Source organism: Hippoglossus hippoglossus, chromosome 11 (genome assembly GCF_009819705.1).
Source record: "Hippoglossus hippoglossus isolate fHipHip1 chromosome 11, fHipHip1.pri, whole genome shotgun sequence".
Taxonomy (NCBI): domain Eukaryota; kingdom Metazoa; phylum Chordata; class Actinopteri; order Pleuronectiformes; family Pleuronectidae; genus Hippoglossus; species Hippoglossus hippoglossus.
In genome coordinates this window covers 10,088,537-10,107,843 of record NC_047161.1, presented here as the reverse complement: position 1 = coordinate 10,107,843, position 19,307 = coordinate 10,088,537, and the positions used below count along the sequence as shown (strand labels likewise).

The 19,307-nt window shown below is 43.9% G+C and overlaps 1 protein-coding gene across 3 annotated transcripts in view; it reads right to left on the bottom strand.

The window, feature by feature from the left end:
- Positions 1-10,291, bottom strand: part of runx1t1 (RUNX1 partner transcriptional co-repressor 1) — a 56,858-nt gene extending 46,567 nt beyond the window's left edge. The window contains exon 1 of one of the 3 annotated variants that reach the window (XM_034599990.1): positions 9,717-10,291. In XM_034599990.1, coding sequence (XP_034455881.1) covers positions 9,717-9,744 — 28 coding nt within the window. In that variant the 5' untranslated portion in view covers positions 9,745-10,291. The remainder of the gene's footprint in view (positions 1-9,716) is intronic. The other 2 variants (XM_034599992.1, XM_034599991.1) reach the window with 2 other exon arrangements.
- Between the last annotated feature and the right edge of the window lie 9,016 nt (positions 10,292-19,307).

Below are 19,307 nucleotides of genomic sequence, written 5' to 3'. Positions count from 1 at the left end.
CTCCATCCCTGATATCAGCTGGTGACTCGGTGGTGGTTATTGTCCTACCAGGCAGGAGCCCAGGGGCAGTGCACGACTAATGCATTAGTGTCTTTGGCAGGAAGGGGCATCTGTCATGTGTGGGCTCGTGTTTTTGTGTGATTGTGTGTCGTAGCCTCGGGCAAAGTGGCAAAACCAAAGACAAATTTTTTTATTTTTATTTATCCAAATACAGGGACTGTATGCATGGCATGGTGCTTGTTGGGACCTTTTAATTCATTTTAATATACATGTAATAAAATTCTACGAGACTGTGTTTTGTGACAGTAAAAAAACAATGATTTAATGAAACGTAATCGGCTGTAACATTGAGCTCGGCGTGCTTTTGTTAAGTGGCTAAATGACAGGACGAGGGTGTTGGAGTAAGAGTGGTACATCTGATGTGTCCGTGCACAAAATAAACTTATTTGTGTGTATGTGCTTCTCTGTTACGGTAACGCCCCACAACACATAATCCTCGGTGGCTGCTCTGTGCCCTATCAAATACACACCACTGCCACACAGCACCTTACAAGACAAAGCACCTTCCCTCATTTCAGATTGAAAACTCTGCCATATGGTGCTGAGCTGCAAATCTTTGTTTGAATATTCAACTTCATGCTGTCTGTGAGCATGTGAGAGAGCGATTTGGTGAGTGCACACCTGCGTGTCTGTCAGTAGATGTGTGTGTGTGTGTGTGTGTGTGTGTGTGTGTGTGTGTTCCACGTGAAGTTCAGTCCTGTGTGTGAGGTGGTTAAATTCGCAAACATAAAGTCGCAGCTGCGCCACAATGCACGATCCCTGCGCAGCTGTGAATTATACATGGACACTTTAATACTGCCAAAGAGGAAATAGCAAATTAAGATCTTAGTGTTGCTGCACCGCTAAAGTGTGGAGCAAATTGTTTGTGTGCATTTCTTCCCAACTAAACTTGTCTTGTTCCTAGAAGTGAATTGATGGGATGCGTCTCCGACCCTGAGTAGCAGCTTTACTCTCTTGACTCCCGACTGGGTCGTGGAGGTGCTGACACAGACCCCAGGGTCCTACTCAAATAGTTAAGGGGTAGGGGTTTTCCTCTCACTAAAGCATCCTCCAACTAACATCTAGGCAGTAATTTGTCCTCTCACTGGGGAGGCATAAAAAACCGAACCCCAAATTCTTTGCAGTTATGGAAAAAATAAAGAGAGAACAAAAAAAAAAGAAGCCAAATACTTTATCTCCCCCTCTAACTGAAAGTTATTACATTTTCTGAATGGTATGACTTTCTAATGGTTAGCATATGTGAATATGTGTGCACAGACAGAGAGCAGTAGTTGAGGATAAGTTAATAGCACAAGCAGAGGGGGAACTGCGAACCCTTGGCTTATAAAGGATACTTGTTTCCCCGCCGCACCGAAAACCAGATGTTGATAAAGAGGCATAGGGGGAGGAGAGAAGACAGATGGGCAAGAAATTACCATCGCTCGGGCCAAACATCTTGAAACATCTGCAAAAAAATTTCGGACCTTACAAGGGGAGATGGATTTACGCTCTCTCCTGGATTTTTATTGCTCCGTGAGAGCCCTTCTCCCTCCTCTGCTCTGCGCCTACTCTGTGTAACCAGGACTAAAGAGTTTTGCCGCAAATCTGGAGCTGTTTAAATCCTGGAAAAGAGATCGGATTCTTCCACAAATGGCTCTATCGTGTAGAGTGGACAAACATGTCTGTGCACTGGAGGAGCCGTAAAACTTCAGAAGTGTGCCTCGATAGCAAGTCGGCACCGGTTCACCATCACGCCGCCTTGCTCGATATGAAACGCCATAAATGTCAAGGTACATTGCAATACGGACACCGGCGTGTTTAGACATCATGCACATGTGGGGGCTAAAAATATAATTCATATCATATTTCTAAAAGAGGAGTTTGGTTACCATGGAGACACATCATCTACAGAACTATAAAACGCGCAGCTGAGGATGACATGTCCATATGGTGAGACTATAACAGAGGGAAAGAACAGATGCTTTGATGAAAGGACTGTCAATCGCAAATCCATAAGAGCAGCTGGGGTCATGAGTGTGTATCAGATAACACCACAGACATACAGATAGAGATGGATAGATAGATAGATACACAGATAGAGATGGATGGATAGATATGTTTTCTATATGTAACAAACACACACATCTGAGGAGAGGTGCTTGCATAGAAGGACTGACGGACGGACAGATAGACAGATGTTTTCTATCTGTAATAAAACACACCCCCCCCCCCCCCACACACACACACACACACACACACACACACACACACACACACACACACACCCACACACACACCAGAGGACCGAGGAGAGGCGGTTCTTGAGATCTCTATCTGTTCATCAATACCCGGCTACAGCCTCACATCTAATCCTCTCGTCCAACTGCAGCAGCTTTCTTTACTCAACCACCATTTTCAGACTTTTTATTATTATCCCCTTCAAGAAAAAATAAACCCCAGTGTGAGTGTGATTATTCTGAACGTAATCGTCTTTTTTGGAGGAGGAAATGCCATCAAATATCATTTGTGTTGAAATAAAATGGACTGTAATTTTGTTACAGGCTATATCGACTCTGAGCGTACAAACACTTAGCGGGGTGGCTAGCGACAAGTCAGGCTATTGAAGGTTGGATGGGGATTGGGGGAAGTGGATTGGGGGGGGGGGGGTTGTCAGCGTACACTAGAAGTTAAACAAAATGAGGCTTTTACTTGGCCCCAATTGGGGAAAATGGACCAGCTCCTTCCACTTCCATTCCAATTTCCAAAATGGCCCTTCCGCGAAATAATTGACTCTCGGGCGTTTATCATTCAAGGCACCTGCTGTCGGTTTGACAACAACACAATTGGACGGAGGAAGCGGCCGTCGCTCCATTGTCCTATCTCCCTGTTTGTCTGTGACATCAACTGACAACAGCTGGAAGCCCCTCTCCTCCTACAATACCCATCATGCAAGTCAAATTCAAGCACAAAAGAGGGGAGCCTCATTATTTGGCTGCAGTGGTGTGATATTAACCAGCAAATGGAGGAAACAATGATTGAGTTGTGATGTCGGATAAAAGGCTCGGGGGCGACTGGAAGTCCTAAAACAACAGTGGCCGTGTCTGCTCTGCAGTTGTCAACCGCACTTTATTATGAATATTAGAGGAACACATCTTAGACGCAGATGTGCATTGGCTGTTCGCACTTACTCACACACGCAGGCATGTGAGCACACACATATTTGAAAACACACACACGCACACGCACACGCACACTCTCCTGCTTCTCTCCTTCTCTCTCTCTGTAATTGACTGAACACGTCAATACTCGCAGGGAAAAAACAGAGGGTCCACTGTCTGCGTCCATCGATCGGCACTTCTCTCTTTCTCTCCCTCCCTGTCTGCTGATCTTAATTACACTTCTTTTTACCAGGCTGTGCCGAGGCTCCACTCCAGCCGCTGCCCTTTTCAAAAAGTGTACCGTCCAAATCCATAGATCAAAATTAATGAGAGAGAACGGAGCTGTAAATCATATATCGGGGGGGGTATCCAAGCTGATAAGTCGGCATGGTGATCGTAAATTATGTCTTTAAAAGAAAAAAAAAGGGGGGGGGGGGGGCAGAAAGAGAATTATTTTCACATGCTCATGCAGGTCAGCGTTAACAATGTAGGATTTTATGCGAGAAGCAACCTCGGTTCGGGTTATTAAATGTGCTAAAGCGTGACAGGGCCGAGGTGACGTATCTGCCCACCCTCACTCAATCTGCCACTTTCTCGTCTCCTCTTTTTGTGTCTCTCGTTGTCAATTTGTCTGATTTTCTGCCTGCCTGTTTGTTTGTTTTAAGAGCTCTCTCTCTTTCTCTCTCACTCACACACACACACACTCACACACCCACACACACACAGAGTCAAGGTCAAAAGCGACTTTTATGGCAAGGTTTTATGGACTGGCAGCAAAGCAAGCCGGTCCATTCCTCAACAATTGTCCTCTTGTGAACTCAGGAGAAAAAAGGCTCCTAATCACACAGTTTCACAGCTCTTACTCCCCATCAATCAAACCTGCCTGTGTCTTAAACGTGTGTATGTGAGAGTGAGAGAGAGAGAGAGAGAGAGAGAGAGAGAGAGAGAGAGAGAGCTCCCACCTTCCATCATCCCAAACGTCTGCTGAATCACAAAACAAAAGCTATTAGAAATGGCAGTGCAGTAATCTCCTTCCACATACGCCCACACACATGTGCACACTTTTCTTTTCACACCAACCTTTACAAAATACAAGTAAACACACACACACACACACACAAACAGACACACACACCATCTAGTCTTTAAATGTAAATTAGCTGACAGGTGAATATCGAGGAGGTGAGCGATAACGGGGAACATCTTCACTCAGCCACATTATCACCGGTCCGCATCACTCAGAATCTCCTATTCAATATCGTTACCTTTGGCGGAGTGGAGGGAGAAATACACTTTTGTGTGTGTGTCCTTTTGTATTCTTTAAGACATACTGTATAGACACCTGCGTGTGCACTCTCTCACACACACACACACACACACACACACACACACACACACACACACACACACACACACACACACACACACACACACACACACACACACACACACACACAGGCTGCAGTCAGAGAATCACATCCAGTGGCTTATCTTTTGGAATAAGAAAAGGGGCTTGTCAGGATGGCACATTGTGTGTGTGTGTGTGTGTGTGTGTGTGTGTGTGTGTGTGTGTGTGTGTGTGTACATGTGCGAGGGGAAGGCAATGTGCATTAGGGCGATTACAATATCAGCCGACTCCAGATGGAGGCAGGAAAATAAACAGTGGGAGAACGAGAGAGCGAGGGGACAGACATCATGAGAAGAGGCCTAAGAGAGAGATTCTTTGTGTGTGTGTGTGTGTGTGTGTGTGTGTGTGTGTGTGTGTGTGTGTGTGTGTGTGTGTGTGTGTGTGTGTGTGTGTGTTTGTGTGTGTGTGGCAGTCTGCCTGTGCGTGATACAGTTAGAGAAAGTGGAGTTAATTAGCAACTCAATCCCAGTCTATATACAGAGGACTATGAGGGCATAGAGTGTGTGTTTGTGTTGCCCTGCACAGGTCTATCAGTGTGTGTTTTAGCCCAGCAAACACTGAGCGCTTTCACACACAGTTTCGCCGTTTACCTCAACAACGACCAACCTGTATTTCCCAGCTGTCCGTCTTTTGGACGCCGCTTGTACAGCTGTCGCTACGTCACTGAAGAAGAAGGAGGATGAGGAAGTTGGATTTGGTCACATTTCCATCATGGTGACTTCCCGTTCGCTAAACGGCTTGAAGTGAGGAATCCCGCGAAAAAGAATTTACTGCGTCCATGAAACGTGATGAATTGTCCGACACTGCCCTATTGGCCTCCTCTTCAGTTGCCCTATAAGTCTCATGTTATCTGGAGTAAAAAACACGAACAAGGCCAATAAAAATCGGTTTGTAGTGCTCGCTGTTGACTTTGACATTAAATAAGCCCCCGCAAAGGCCAACTCACAGCTACAATAAAGCAAAGACCTCTTGCCTTTGTGGGCATGGGAGAGCGCGCACGGACACACAAATACATACGCAGAAACACACACACACACAAACACACACATACCTGCAAGTCCTTTTATAACACTGCTGCTCTTTCATGGGTGATGAAATTCAATAAGCAGTGAAGAGAACTGCCCTCTCGCTGATAACCATCAATGGGCCTATCGATCTACAAGGGCAATGTGTGTGTATGCACACGCACACACACACACACACACACGCACTCTGATTCCATCTATAATTCACTCTGGGACTTGGTAACAGACGGCTCTGAATAATCAGAACAGATCTATACATCTTGAAGGAGTGCATGGAACAGTGGTTTTAGTATCCAGTTCTACAGCTTTACACTTGCCCTCTGACTGCACGTCTTCAAACAAAACCTATCTCAAAACACCCCACCGTCTTTATCTTCATATATCACAGTTCAGTTACCGCGGCCGATGTGTTTGAATGATTAATACGTTGAGCTTCACAAAAGGAGTCAGCAACAAACCCTCCGAGCAGCAATCAACTCCAGGATTTGCAGAAAAAAATGAAAAGCCAAACTGTCAACTCGAAGGAATTCATGGCTTTTCCAATCGCGTCGCCATTTGGGCTGCAATTTATTAGTTATCTCTACCAAGGATGTTGTGTTTTTATCTGTTTGTGTTTGTGTATTAGCAGTATTACACAAAACTACAGTTCGGATTACAGCGAAACTTGGTGGAATGATTGGGTATCAGGGAAGAAGCCATTGGTGATGATTCGGATCAGGGGGCAGATCCAGGAGTTTTTTTTTATTTTAGTTTTTTTTTACTTTCTTTAACATTGCGATCATCATTGATTTGTCAGATAAAAATTCGTAAATCCCGATGAAAAAAATTTGACGGGGACTGATAAATATGATTTTAAATGCAATCTCATGAGGGGGAATGTTGGGCCTTGATAAAGGTTTTTCATTCTCAAATCATCTGTTTGATCAATCGTGTAGTTTAGAAATACTGAACCTAACTGTTCATCGTACAGTAAAATATTTGTTATTTTTGTCATTAAAAAAAGACTGAAACCTTGTAATCAATTATGAAAACAGTTTGTGATTAATTGAATAATCTATAACAGCCCTACAGCCAGTCCATTAATGAAGTAGCTAGTTTCTGCAGAAGCACAACAAGGCAGGACAAACATGCCAAAAAAGATGCATCTACTGCTCAACGTGTTCAAGAAGCCAAATGAGCCCATTGGAACAACACAGGACATTTGCAGGTGCATGAGCCAATACTGAGCCATTAACATAAACAGGCTTCTGCTGGGAGAATAGTTCATATGCTAAGAGAAAGTAAAACCTTCCAGCTGATGCAGAAATACACAAGGGGCCTTCACAGTGTAGCCGGCATATTAACTCTGTTGAGTCATCATCACTTGTGCGCCATATAGCAAATCTGGACTGCATCCAAACGGCCGTGTGTCACACTTAAAAGAAGTGCTCCGTAATTACATCACAGCGGCTCAGTGTGACTGTGCTAAAGGGGAAATCAGCAGTTTCCCCTCTAAAATAAATGAATGCTGTGTTTAGATGCACTATAAACCACTAGCAAGCTACTAGCTGTGGTTAACATCAAAAAGCATGGAAGGGGAAAAAAAGCAGATAATGAAAGCAAAGTGATGGTATATATGAAAACCACATTGTGTGCTCGAACTGCGTGCACTTTTCCAACCTGCCAACTAGCAATATGTAGTGTTTGTCTGTAGGTGAGAATCAAATGACTGCCATCATGTTTGCGAGGCCACGTCCGTGTGTGTGTGTGCAAGCGGCGGTCTGATGCATTTAACCCTATAGCCCGGGAAGCGGGGGTGAGAGAGCGGGGAGGGGGAACAGGTGTGAGGCAGGCTGGTGGCTGCAGGCAGATGGCCCCTGGAAGTGACGGCTGATTCTGCAGAGCCCGGACCACAGTTAGTGGCTAATGTTAATACGAGCCTGTTTATACAGCGTACACGTGGACGCAGCAACACACACACACACACACACACACACACACACACACACACACACACACACACACACACACACACACACACACACACACACACACACACACACACACACACACACACACACACACACACACACACACACACACAAACTGATAACCTGCAAACAGCACTTATCATTTACTCTCCCCTCATCACCAGCTTTGTTTACCTTTCATTTACTCCTTCTCTCTCTCTCTGTCTCCCTCTCTCTCTTTATCTCTGTAAACACACACACTCCAGGTAATGGTCTTTTCAGTCAAGTCACTACTTTAATGGAAGTCCCAGTGGTTAAAGAATGGGGAAAAGAAACAACAGATGACACAGTAAATGATGCCCGGGGTAAACAATTTGAATAGTGTGACCACAGCAGTAAATAAAAAATAAATACTAACAATAAATACTGAGAATAATAAGCTTGATAATATTGAATTTACTTTTATATCACCATGTATCCATGATGACAGCCCAGTAAAAACTCTTCTTAGATGCAGATTTTTTCTCATCGTAAAAAACAGTTTTCTTGTTGACGTATCAATGCAAAACGCTCGTAAACAATCCCCCTCCATCCACATTTAACACAGCAAAGTCTACATCAGCAGCGGCTCAAGCTTTTGAGAGGAGTTAACAATCGCCCTCTTGGGTGCCTGCAAGGCTTTGCATGGGACTATTTGGCATGCGTCAAAAATGTCCAAAGCCCCTGCGTGTTTCCAGGAGATATTTTCCTCCTCCTCTATAGTCAGAGCCGTGAGAACTGTAGGGCATCGACAGCATTGTGTCCCAGCAGCCTCCCTCCCTCTAACCCGCATGTCTGCTCTTTTCCCAGTCGGGTGAAAACATTCCCACTGGAGTAAAATATAGCCCAAACCCTTTAATTTCAATCCTACGCCATTCCATTAAAAAAAAAAAAAGAATCCGATTTCTGCCTCTTTTTTTTGTGCTTTAGGTTGTGTGAGGATGACAAAGTCACAGCGGGTGGAGCTGGAAACTTCATATGGATTTGAGAAGATGCGTTTGACAGTTGTAACAGAGTCCCTGGAGGATGTTTTCAAATGCAAAGTCTCTCTCTATAAATGCTTTCCAGGATGCCCGAGCACGCAAGGAGGAGAGGAGAGGAGGATAGAGGAGAGGAGGATAGAGGAGAGGAGGATAGAGGAGGCTTTCCACAAACACAGACAGAATAACAAAGTCGCTTCATTCAAAAATATTTCCACCAACCTGCCAACATCTTCAACCACAATGTCTTGAAAAATGATGATGAATGACAGAATATTTGTTTCTATTCGGAACTTTAGTGAGAATCTATCTTCAGATTTTGGTTTATTCTCGTTATTCACTTGCACCCTTTGCCATTTTCCTTTTTTCCCAGCTGCTGTAAAGGCTGTACTTCCCTTTTAAGAGAACAAACTTGACCAGTGAGTTGCCTGTTGCCTGAGAACAACCCTTCATCCTGGATTCAAGCTCATGAACTGATGTGTGCTCTTTATGGGGACAGCTGTGACTGGATGTCTCTATCTCAACAGACTCAACCAGTCATTTGTGTTAAGGGAATAGTTTTGTTTTTTTAAATCACAAAAAATGACTCGATTCTTCGAAAATATCCCCAGATACAAGAATTGGTGAAATGGTTAAGTTGAGAATTAAAATTTTTCTTTAGAGTTTTAAGGGAAATTGGGAGTTAAATCTGTAAAGTTTGGGATATTTAGTCAATCTACACATTAAATGTCGTTCCATGACAAATGAGCTCACTGTTAATTTCCCATTAGAATAGAATGTGTCTGTGACCACAACACACAGTCACGCACAGACACATCGTTCAGTCCCGCAACTTGTCATCTCAGTAGACAATAGAAAATGAAATGTTGCACTTCCGTTAATATTTAAAAGAAACAGGCAAACGTGATGATTGGCTTTGATTCAAAGCGGTTTCGGACTTTAACTCTACAGCTCGATAAATCACCATATATGGCACCAAATCACAAAACGTTATATTCTGTCCATGGATCAACAGCTATTTGCTCCAATGTGGCACCGATTTCTACGCGTGAGAACAAAAACACAACAACCGCGGCGCAACTGGGGAAACACAACCCGTAAAGCGAGAGGGCACTTACACTGAAAGGAGGCAGAAATTCCCACCATGCGGTACGTTGATGTGAGAGGGCTAAATAATTTCCAGTCCCCCAGATTGCGCGCACGGTCCCCGCGATGATCCGCTTGTGTCGTGTGGACGAAAGCTGCGGAGTCCCGGGGCTGAGGCGGCGTACTTCCAGCGGCTCGAGAAAATGTGGTTTCAAACTCCGACAAAAGAAGAAGGGGCAGCTCACGACGAGGCTCGTGGTGAGTGGGAAGAGGGAGAAGCCCGGAGTCTCGTCAAAAAGCGCAGAGGCTGAGGAGGAGGAGGAGGAGGAGGAGGAGAGAGGAGAAAGAGATGGAGAGAGGAGAGGATGCAGTGGTGCGCAAAAGCCCCCTCTGGTTTGCTCTTTACGCGTCTTCGCTCTTTCCTCCAGAATCCTCCAGACGTCGAGTCGCTTTCGGATCGTGTGGAAGTCGGTTTTGAAAAAGGTGAGAAAACAATTCTCGCTCACACCCGCGGTTTTCAGGGGCTCCCAGGTTTCTGCTTCTCCGCTGGTGTGGGGAAGAGGAGTAGCGGCGCTCTGCCTCCAGTCGGCGGTGCGCAGCAGAGCCAGGTGGCGGTGGGCGGGACTGAAGCTGAGGAAGAGGAGGAGGAGGAGGAGGAGGAGGCGAGTGGGCAGCAGCAGCAGCAGCAGCAGCAGCATCTGTGTGTCCTAAAACAGGTTGGAAAAAAAGCAGGGTCAGGTCAAGTCGAAGTGTTTTCAACTGCGCCAGTGGCTTCCGAAGCTTTTTCACGCCAAGGGCTGTCAGGGAGATTACTCCCCAAGGTTCTTCTTTACCCAAGGGCGCTAGAGAATGTGAGCAGTCAAACAGTAGCCAATGTTGGTCAAGAATGAATTAACACACTTTTCAGGTCCATCCTGAAAAATACTAAGATGCCCGCATGTGCAGTAAAAGTGTCACTGCTTCTGTGGTATTCTATGATGTTTTCCCTGTGTTGGTGAAAGATCTTTCCGGTGTAAGTGACGGAAGACAAAATCTACCGGCCAAAAAAAGGGAAGGCAGAATTTAAAATGAAAATCAAATGAGGCTTAAGAAGTCGGACTTAGACAAGTTCAGTGGTCATCTGTCCGTTATACATCTTTAACACTAAAACGAGCCGGTACACTCTCCTTTTCCAAGAGAGGCCTTCCTGTTTAGTCCCCTGGTGTGTCTGTGTTTAAGGGTTAAGGGTAGTCTTTATTGTCCCAGAGGGGCAATTTGGTTTGCAAACAACACACAACCAACGCACAACCCATACACATCATAACAGTACATGAAATATGCATCACGTTTGACGTCACAAACGCACCGACAGATGAAGCGCTCTCATCTCGCTGTCTTGTCAAATTAGCGCGTTCTTCCGGGTGTCAAGTTTCCACCACCGCAGATCGGAGCCAGAGCCGATTTAAATCTTTTGACCCGGGAGTGAATCCATTTCTATTGCAGACAAAAGCCAGATGTTATTGGAGTTTAGTTGTTGTTTTTTTGATCAGTGGAAAAGGGGCTTCAGTCTTCTCACAACAAGTCCTCCAACCTGACAAAGCATACATAGATAGCTTGTCTCTGACCCATGTAGGAGGGTCTCCTGAAATAGCATCCATCTGTGTCGTGGTCACATTATGCTCATTGTTATAATTTCGGTTAAGGTTAGGTTTGGTTATGGTTGTGTTATGTTTCGGCTCAAAAGTATTTAAGGTTTAGGAAAAGATTGCGGTTTGGGTTCAAATAACTGCTTCCTTAAGGTTAGAGGACGTTTATAGCCATGGTTACAACAACAAGGCGGTTAAGGTTGAATGATGAGGAATCCGAGAAACAACAAAAACTATGGGTTTCAAATGGGAAACAAACTGAAGTGTTTGGTGTGAAAGTCCCGTTGCCTGTGGATCCGTCCAAGTCTTGTTCTAACATTGTCACTCATTTGACTTTGACTTCGATATCCTGTTTAAAAATTGGGACACCAGAAGTTCGAAATGAAAATAATTGAAAAATGCAAAAAGCTTTTCTGCACTTTACTGATGTGGAAAAGTCGGTGTGTTGATGAAACGGATTCCAAACAAAATGCAAAGGAAATAGGCTTAGTTACTAAATAATACATGACTTTAACATATGAAAGCATGAGATCATGTATACATGAAACAAACATAAACAGCATATTCCCATTATTTATTGATGGTTTGTGTTTTAGGTTTGACTGGTGCTCTTCCAGTTGCATCATCTCACTGCACCCTGTTCTTCTGCAACAGTTTAACGGCACCGATAAGCACCAGCAAATGCTTATGTCGATATGCCCAGGTTGTAAATTTCATATACGAGTATAGTTTATGGAAACACACGTACCTTTTCTCTTGACAGTTTTCTGGAAATTCTGTTAAAAAAATTGAACTACATTCATATGGAAACTTGGCAACACAAAGTCTCACTTTGGAAAGAAGCCACTTGACTCGTCTTTCTCTGGCAGATGAAGCCTCCTGTTTGCCTCAGATACACATTTTTGCACAAATAAGAACCATAAAGTTGTTGTGTGTTGTTGTACTGTATGTTGTCTTATATGTGCTCTGGGGCATAATGACATAGAAAAGTTCTACTTGTCCTCTATCACATTAAACCTGCTCGATAAGGGGTTCTGTTTGTGGCCATTATGGAAAGGACCAACCAATAATTATTTTAAGGTGTAAGTGCTTTGTTTTAAAACTAACTTGAAAAGAATTGGACCTTGTTATCCATCCACATTGAATCAACTATTTTTTTTAGTTTCGTTTATTTTTAGTTGGGATCCCGTGGCGTGTCCTCGTGGTCCTCAGACTCTACTTTGAGAACCACTTGCACAGACAGCAGCTGAGTGTCATGGACAGGAACCAGCCAGTTGAGAGCTTGAGGAGCCGGTTGGCTGTTGTGTGTGTGCGGGTGTGTGCGTGTGCGGGTGTGTGTGCAAAAAGAAAAGTAGGTCTGCATGAAGCATGTCTGCACTTACACAAACACACAAACTGTGTCTTTATCTTTCCCTCAGCTGAATAAGGCACAGGCAGGCTGGCCTGCAGTAACCTAAGGCAAACGCTTTCCCCGGACCATCTGGAAGTCATCTCGCCTGCAGAGCCAGTGAAAAGCACAGAGCACGAGTTACGTTTACAACTCGGTGATAACAACTGGTCCACTTGAACTGCATGGATGAGCAAGTCATGCACCGTAGCCTTGTTCATAACATCTCATAAAACATTCACGCTCTATTCTACGCCGCTCTTTTCTATTATCTTCTATTCTGCAGTGCCCAGGTACATGTGGTTTTGCCTTTTGCCTGAAACTAATTTACAAAAACATGATGTTGGTGCTAGCGCCAATTACTGAACTTCAGATAATTGCAACACATTCCTCAGTGAACCTTCAACATTCAGCCTTGACGACACAATTCCTGAAAAATAATAAAATCTCATCCAATGTGTTTTTACTGGCAAAAATGAATCAGATTTTCAATGTCCCTAATTCAGCAAATGGAGCATCATCAAAACTAAAGTAGAGGTGTGTGTACTTTTGTCTGTCATGTAAATGTATATGTAAAACACTCTGTGGATTGTTAGTGAACCAACGTGGAGCTCATTGTTCCCTCAATGCGATCTCTGTGGGGAAAAGATGATGCCATTAATGGCAATTGTTTGCAACTGTGCCATTGTGCATTTCTCTTTCATTTTGTCTTTCTCCCTCTCCCCCCTCTCATCCCTCCCCTGTCGTCTGGAGAGCTTCTGCTTAGGGTTTGCATTGTGTTCTCAAACAGGCTATGGATAGATACAGTCGCTGGCACTTTCATAAGCAGAGAGCTGGGACGCTCCACTTCCATTTTACGTCCTGGATGCTTTTGTCTCACATAGACAGTGGGCTACGCAGGATGTGCGAGCATAGCATCCCTTACCCTCTCTCCCTCTGAGGAAAGAAGGGAATATTGAACATGAGACATGACGGAGATGAAATGAAGGAAGGAGTTTGTGGGGAGTGCGTGTCTGAGAAATCAGTGGCCTTTCAAGAGAAAGGTCACCGGGGGGGGGGGGGGGGGGGGGGGGGGGGGGGGTGCAGAGGTAACGTGCCCACTCAAACCAGGCATCCAGACGTGGTCAGAGAAGCCAGCAGGGCCCGTGTGGATGCCGTCACTCCTCGCCTATTTGCGTCCTCTGGTTTGTTCCCGGAGAGCTGGTTCTTTCATGACAATCACAGCGAAACATCTTGACGGCCGGAGGCACAAGGATAGGCGTTGAGGAAACCTGCAAGGGAAAAGAGAATAGGGCAATGATCCGTGTATGTGTGTGTGTTTGTGAGTGTGTGTGTCCTGTGATAACGGCGCGTGAGAGCAGGAAACACACAGTGCCTGTTTTTGCTGCAGGGGTTCCTGGAAGTCAGCCGCCCCAGTGCGATCGGCGACACACACACCGACACACACACCGACACACACACACACACACACACACACACCGACACACACACACACACACACACACACACACACACACACACACACACACACACACACACACACACACACACACAGGATACCTCGCCTCTGAAAGGGAAAAACATGCTGCGTCTGATACATGTGCACACAGACAAGCAGACTTCCTGCATTTTCCCACCTACTGGGCGGCCACCTGTAACAGTCTCTCACACACACACACACACACACACACAAATATAAGTTGGGAGTTGACAGAAGTGCCAATCGAAACCCCTCTAATTATCTGCTACTGGATCAACATTGCCTGAGGCCAAACAGCCCATCAGCTTCATCAACACCACCGGTGACTAAAGCAACTGCATAAGAAGAGACACAACTTCCAGTAGTGGGATGTAACAAAGTACATTTGCTTCACTACTGCACTCAAGTACACTTTTCATGAATCTGTACTTTACTTAAGTAGATTTAATTTCCGGTACGTTTGACTTTCCATCACATATATCAGCAAGTATTGTGTATGAGAAGTTTGTATTTACACCAGCCCAATTAGTGCGCACTGTGTAAATGTCGTGTTTTTCGGAGTGAAGGATAAAATTCCTCTGCAGATTAATTTGTGTGAAAAAGGAAAATGGGCTGTCAGAGAATAACGTCCAAGCTTATGATAACTTTTAGAATTGTCCTAAAGGAGTCAGCAGAGGTTGAATATTTGATGAATCTCTGATAGACATAAAAGCAGCATTGATGGAGAAAGGGGGGGCCAGTCTGTCCATGGGAAAAAAATAATTTAATTTTATTGAATGTCCTTTCAAGGTTCATTGTTTTGAACATTGAAAAAGTCAGGGATTTTGTTAACTACATTTATTATTTGACATATTTGGGTGAATTTGAACCGAAGACACAGCTGCCACACGGAACAATGGCTTGACTCCAGTAACAACATGCTACTGACACGCAGGGACATGCAATACTGAACAGATTCATATAAAGTTATCTATCACAAAATGAATATTTAAATACAACATGATACCCACAATATCCTACAGCTCGTGGATAAAGTCTAAAAAGCAATAAAATCAAGTTTAAATCAAACAATACTCTTCACGCACCTCAGAGATTGTGGGAGGCAGGAATAGAGACAGAGCTGCATGATGGGATAGCAGCTGCAGTGCAGCATCTTATGCAGGTACAGAGTCTGGAAAGGGATTTCTGTCACTCACTTGGGTATTATTGAATTCAACCCACCGTCTGGCTCGCAGCAAAGGAGAAGAACTAAGTGGGCGAAAACTGACATCCGCAGCTTCCTCCATGAAAATGTAAACGAGTCTCTCCGACTTCCAGAGCAGACGACGGCGTACAGATCATAACCAGACTGCGGTGATGTCTTATTATGTCATGGAATATAACAGGACAGACTCCTACGTCTAACGAGTAACTAATACTTGTGGAAAGGTAAGTGTAGAAGTATCCCCTCAGCACTTTCTCTGTGTGCATCAAAACGGCAGATATATGTATAATCTGTTGTTGCCTCTCTGCTAGGGCCTGGAGGGTATCCCACAATCCCTTGAGGTGCTGTAGTTTTCCACGCGCATTTGATGTGAACATGTGAAAAACACATCTCCCCGCGCAACCTGCGCCGCCTCTCTCTTCCCATCCCTTTCCTCCCTCTCTCGCTTCACTCCTGTATTCCCTCTGGTTGTGGGAAGACAAAAGAAAAAGTTGACAGACCAGAGGAAGACAGACACGACGCAGAGAAATGTTCGCTTGCCGTCGGTCTGACACAGAGTTTATTTTTTTTTTCAAAGCGAGCACTACCTGTGAAAGTTGAGAGCCAGTTTTACATCAGGGATGATGGAGTGAATTCATTTGCCAAACGGGTCTATGTTTTAACAACTGGAAGTGTACTCAGTCAATGAGACCTTTACAACACATCTCAGGAGGGTTTTCAAATTGCGTGGGTAAATTAAGAAGCCAGATACGCTTCCCGTATATGTTTGAGATTTTATACGCACTACAACCGACAAAGGCAAAAAACATGAACTGCTCCGACGTACAGTTCAGTCCAAGTGAGCCCAGAGTTTTGACCCCAAAGAAAAATACTGCACATGAAGCTACCTTGATTTATATACCTTACCTTGATTTATTAAAATGCAATAACTGCGTTTCTCTTTACACAGAGGTTTTGCCCTTTGTAATTCCTACCTCCGTAGTTTCCTTCCGAGAGCTGTGCTAATCCCTCCGTTATAATGTCGCTCGATTGATGAATCATCTTCTGAGCCTCTTGATGTTTGCAAAACAAATGTACAGTGGAGCTGAAGTGATAAAACTACTCATCAGCTCAGAAAGTAATTAACCACCTAACATTATTCCTTTGTCTCAGGAAACAGAAGCATGTTCCTGGCGCAGTGTTTTCATCGACTCCAGAAACACCCTTTCACTGTTTATTCATGTCACGCAAGGACATTTAATGCCTTTAGATGTATAAGCACCCTGATCAAAAAGAAAAAAATAAAGTAATTAATTATAATTTCACAGGTTCGTCGGAACAATGGTGAAAAAAAACATTGTTTTTATCTTACGGTGGAATTATTCACGCTATTTTTGTTTGGAGATGCTATAATCGTTTCTTTCTTTTTGATTCTGCCCATTGAGATGCCAACCACAGGTTCAAACAGTAAATGCTCATATTAGTAGCACCCCCATTTCTGAGATTTACTTCTGATTGCTCATGTGTGAATACTACATCATTAAAAAATGAATAAATACATGAAAAAGACAAACATTTGAGTATTTTTAGTTGAAAATATAAAGCCAACATTGGTGATCGGATTGGGCCAATGGGTGCTCATTGAGCTTCCACTTCCTGTTAGCACAATCTTTTGGTAACTTTTGTTAAAGTGTGTGCATCATAATGACGACGTAATCAAAACCTGTACATAAGTGTGATTGTGAAGCTCATAGGTCTAATACAGGTGATGTACATAGGCCTCTGCCCACGTTCTGTCATTATGGAATCAGTGAACAAAACTTTTCCAGAGCTCGACCCTGCTCGATATACTCTCACCAACACTCCTATTCACCATATGGCCGTCCAAAGATGCATTCAAAGACACGTACAAACTGATATTTATATCTCTAACACTCCTGCCTGCAGGTTTCCTTGTGTGCGTCATTTGAAAAACTACTAAAGGAACAGCAGTGGGGATCCACAAACCTACAAGTCATCATCCTCAGACTCTGGACTGAACCGGCTCCTTTCTGAATGAGGGTTTAGTCGTGGTTAATGTTAACAAGTCGGTAAAGAAGGTACAACATGGAAAATCTAAAGCAGAGACAAAATGGCTCCTTAGGTCGCTGGTTCAACCCCGGCTTGAAGGAGGATGCTTATATGAATACTGATAAGAAACTGAATCCCTCCATTTCTCCAAGAAAAAAGTGCTGCCCATAGATGCACTGTATGAACGGGCGAATAATCTGTAAAGCCCTTTGAGTTAAAAAGTGGTATACAAATACAAAAACTCCAAATAAATCGATATACATGAATATTAACAGCTATAGGACAATAATGCCTGTATACTCACGTGGTTATGAAACACTTTGTTTATGAATGCATTTATAATGGCTGCCAAAGGTTGATGTGATTGGCAGCGGTACTCCTGGTCCCATCCATCATCATCACCCAGCTCGCTCTACCTCGCTTGCGGACCTGACTTCCCAACTTCCCCCAAATCATCGGCCAGATGGCCCTCTCCTACGCTCGCTCGCTTTACACACCTGATATGAAGCTATCCGTCATCTAATAACGACCGAGCTTTGGCGGTCCCCCAGCTGGGGCCTCTGCTGCGGCACTGGGCACTGGTGGGTAGCGGGGATGGGTGGTGGCGGGGTGGCGCGCAGCCTGACTGCCCCTCTGATGGATTAGTGCCAGGTAGTGTGGCTGGGGAGGGGGCTGGGGCTGCGGAGGGGTGTCACCTAATAGGATTCACGGTGATCCAGTGGACCATGGAACAGGTGGAAGCAGAGAGAGGGACATCGGGGAGAAAGGGAGGCGTGTGTGTGCGTGTGTGTGTGTGTGTGTATGTGTGTGTGGTAGCATGCAGCTCAAAGAGATGGAGAGGTGAGAAATGTATGGCGGAAGAAAGAGTTAGAAATACTCCAGAAGTTGAGGAAAGAAGAGACAAAACAGGGAAAGACGAGACAGGCCTCAACATGACAACATGAGTCATTTCAGCGCCGTTAGCAGACCGATGTCCATCTGGAGCGAGGCAGGAAATCGTGTGACATTGTTACAGTCGGAGTCAGCAGATGAGGAAGCCGGGTGGTTAAACATCGGACTTCAACACGGGAGAGTTTCCTGTTTCCAGCCATCAATGTTTTTTCAAAGTATGACCCTAATTGTTTCATAATCCTAACCACATGTTTCTTATTGTAACCGTGGTGATAAGATTCTGACAACCTCAATGATGAAAGTTGTTTTACCTAAACCTTGATGTTTTTCTAATCTTAACTGAGTGTCATCTTTCTATAAATAGTGTCATTCCACTGATGGAGGCATTAGGTCAGATTATTTTACACATATCTTGTGGTTTCATTTGCAGGATTTGTTGACTTTGACATGGGAGAGGTCTGCTGTTCGCTTCCCTTTTTCCTACCTACAGTAAATGCAGGGTTTATTTAACCATGACAATGATCACTTCCTCACTATGAACACTTTGTTTTTGTTGCTAAAAATAACAAGTCAGGACAAAAAAACTGTTTTATTATTGCAATTTTAACACAGTTTAGGAAGAATCTTAACAAACCCCTATGTATATGAAGGATTTACAAACTCAAATCAATTAAATTCTATCTGACCCCCAAACTGTGACCTACCAGCTGAGAACAGACTTTCATCATCTGTTAGTTTTTAAATATATTCTCAAAATATAAAAAAAAGCTTTAATCTCTTTGTGAATTATAATTTATGTTATTTAATTGAATTGAATGATATTGTATTTTTATTGTTGTTTTAGACTTTTACGCTTTATAACTTCACTATGAAAATAATAATAATAATGTATCTTTATAATATAATGTAAATACTGTTGTCCTGATGGGGTGGCAGATCAGAGGATTGTTTCATAAGACATAGCCCTGTATATGTTCAAATAAGTGA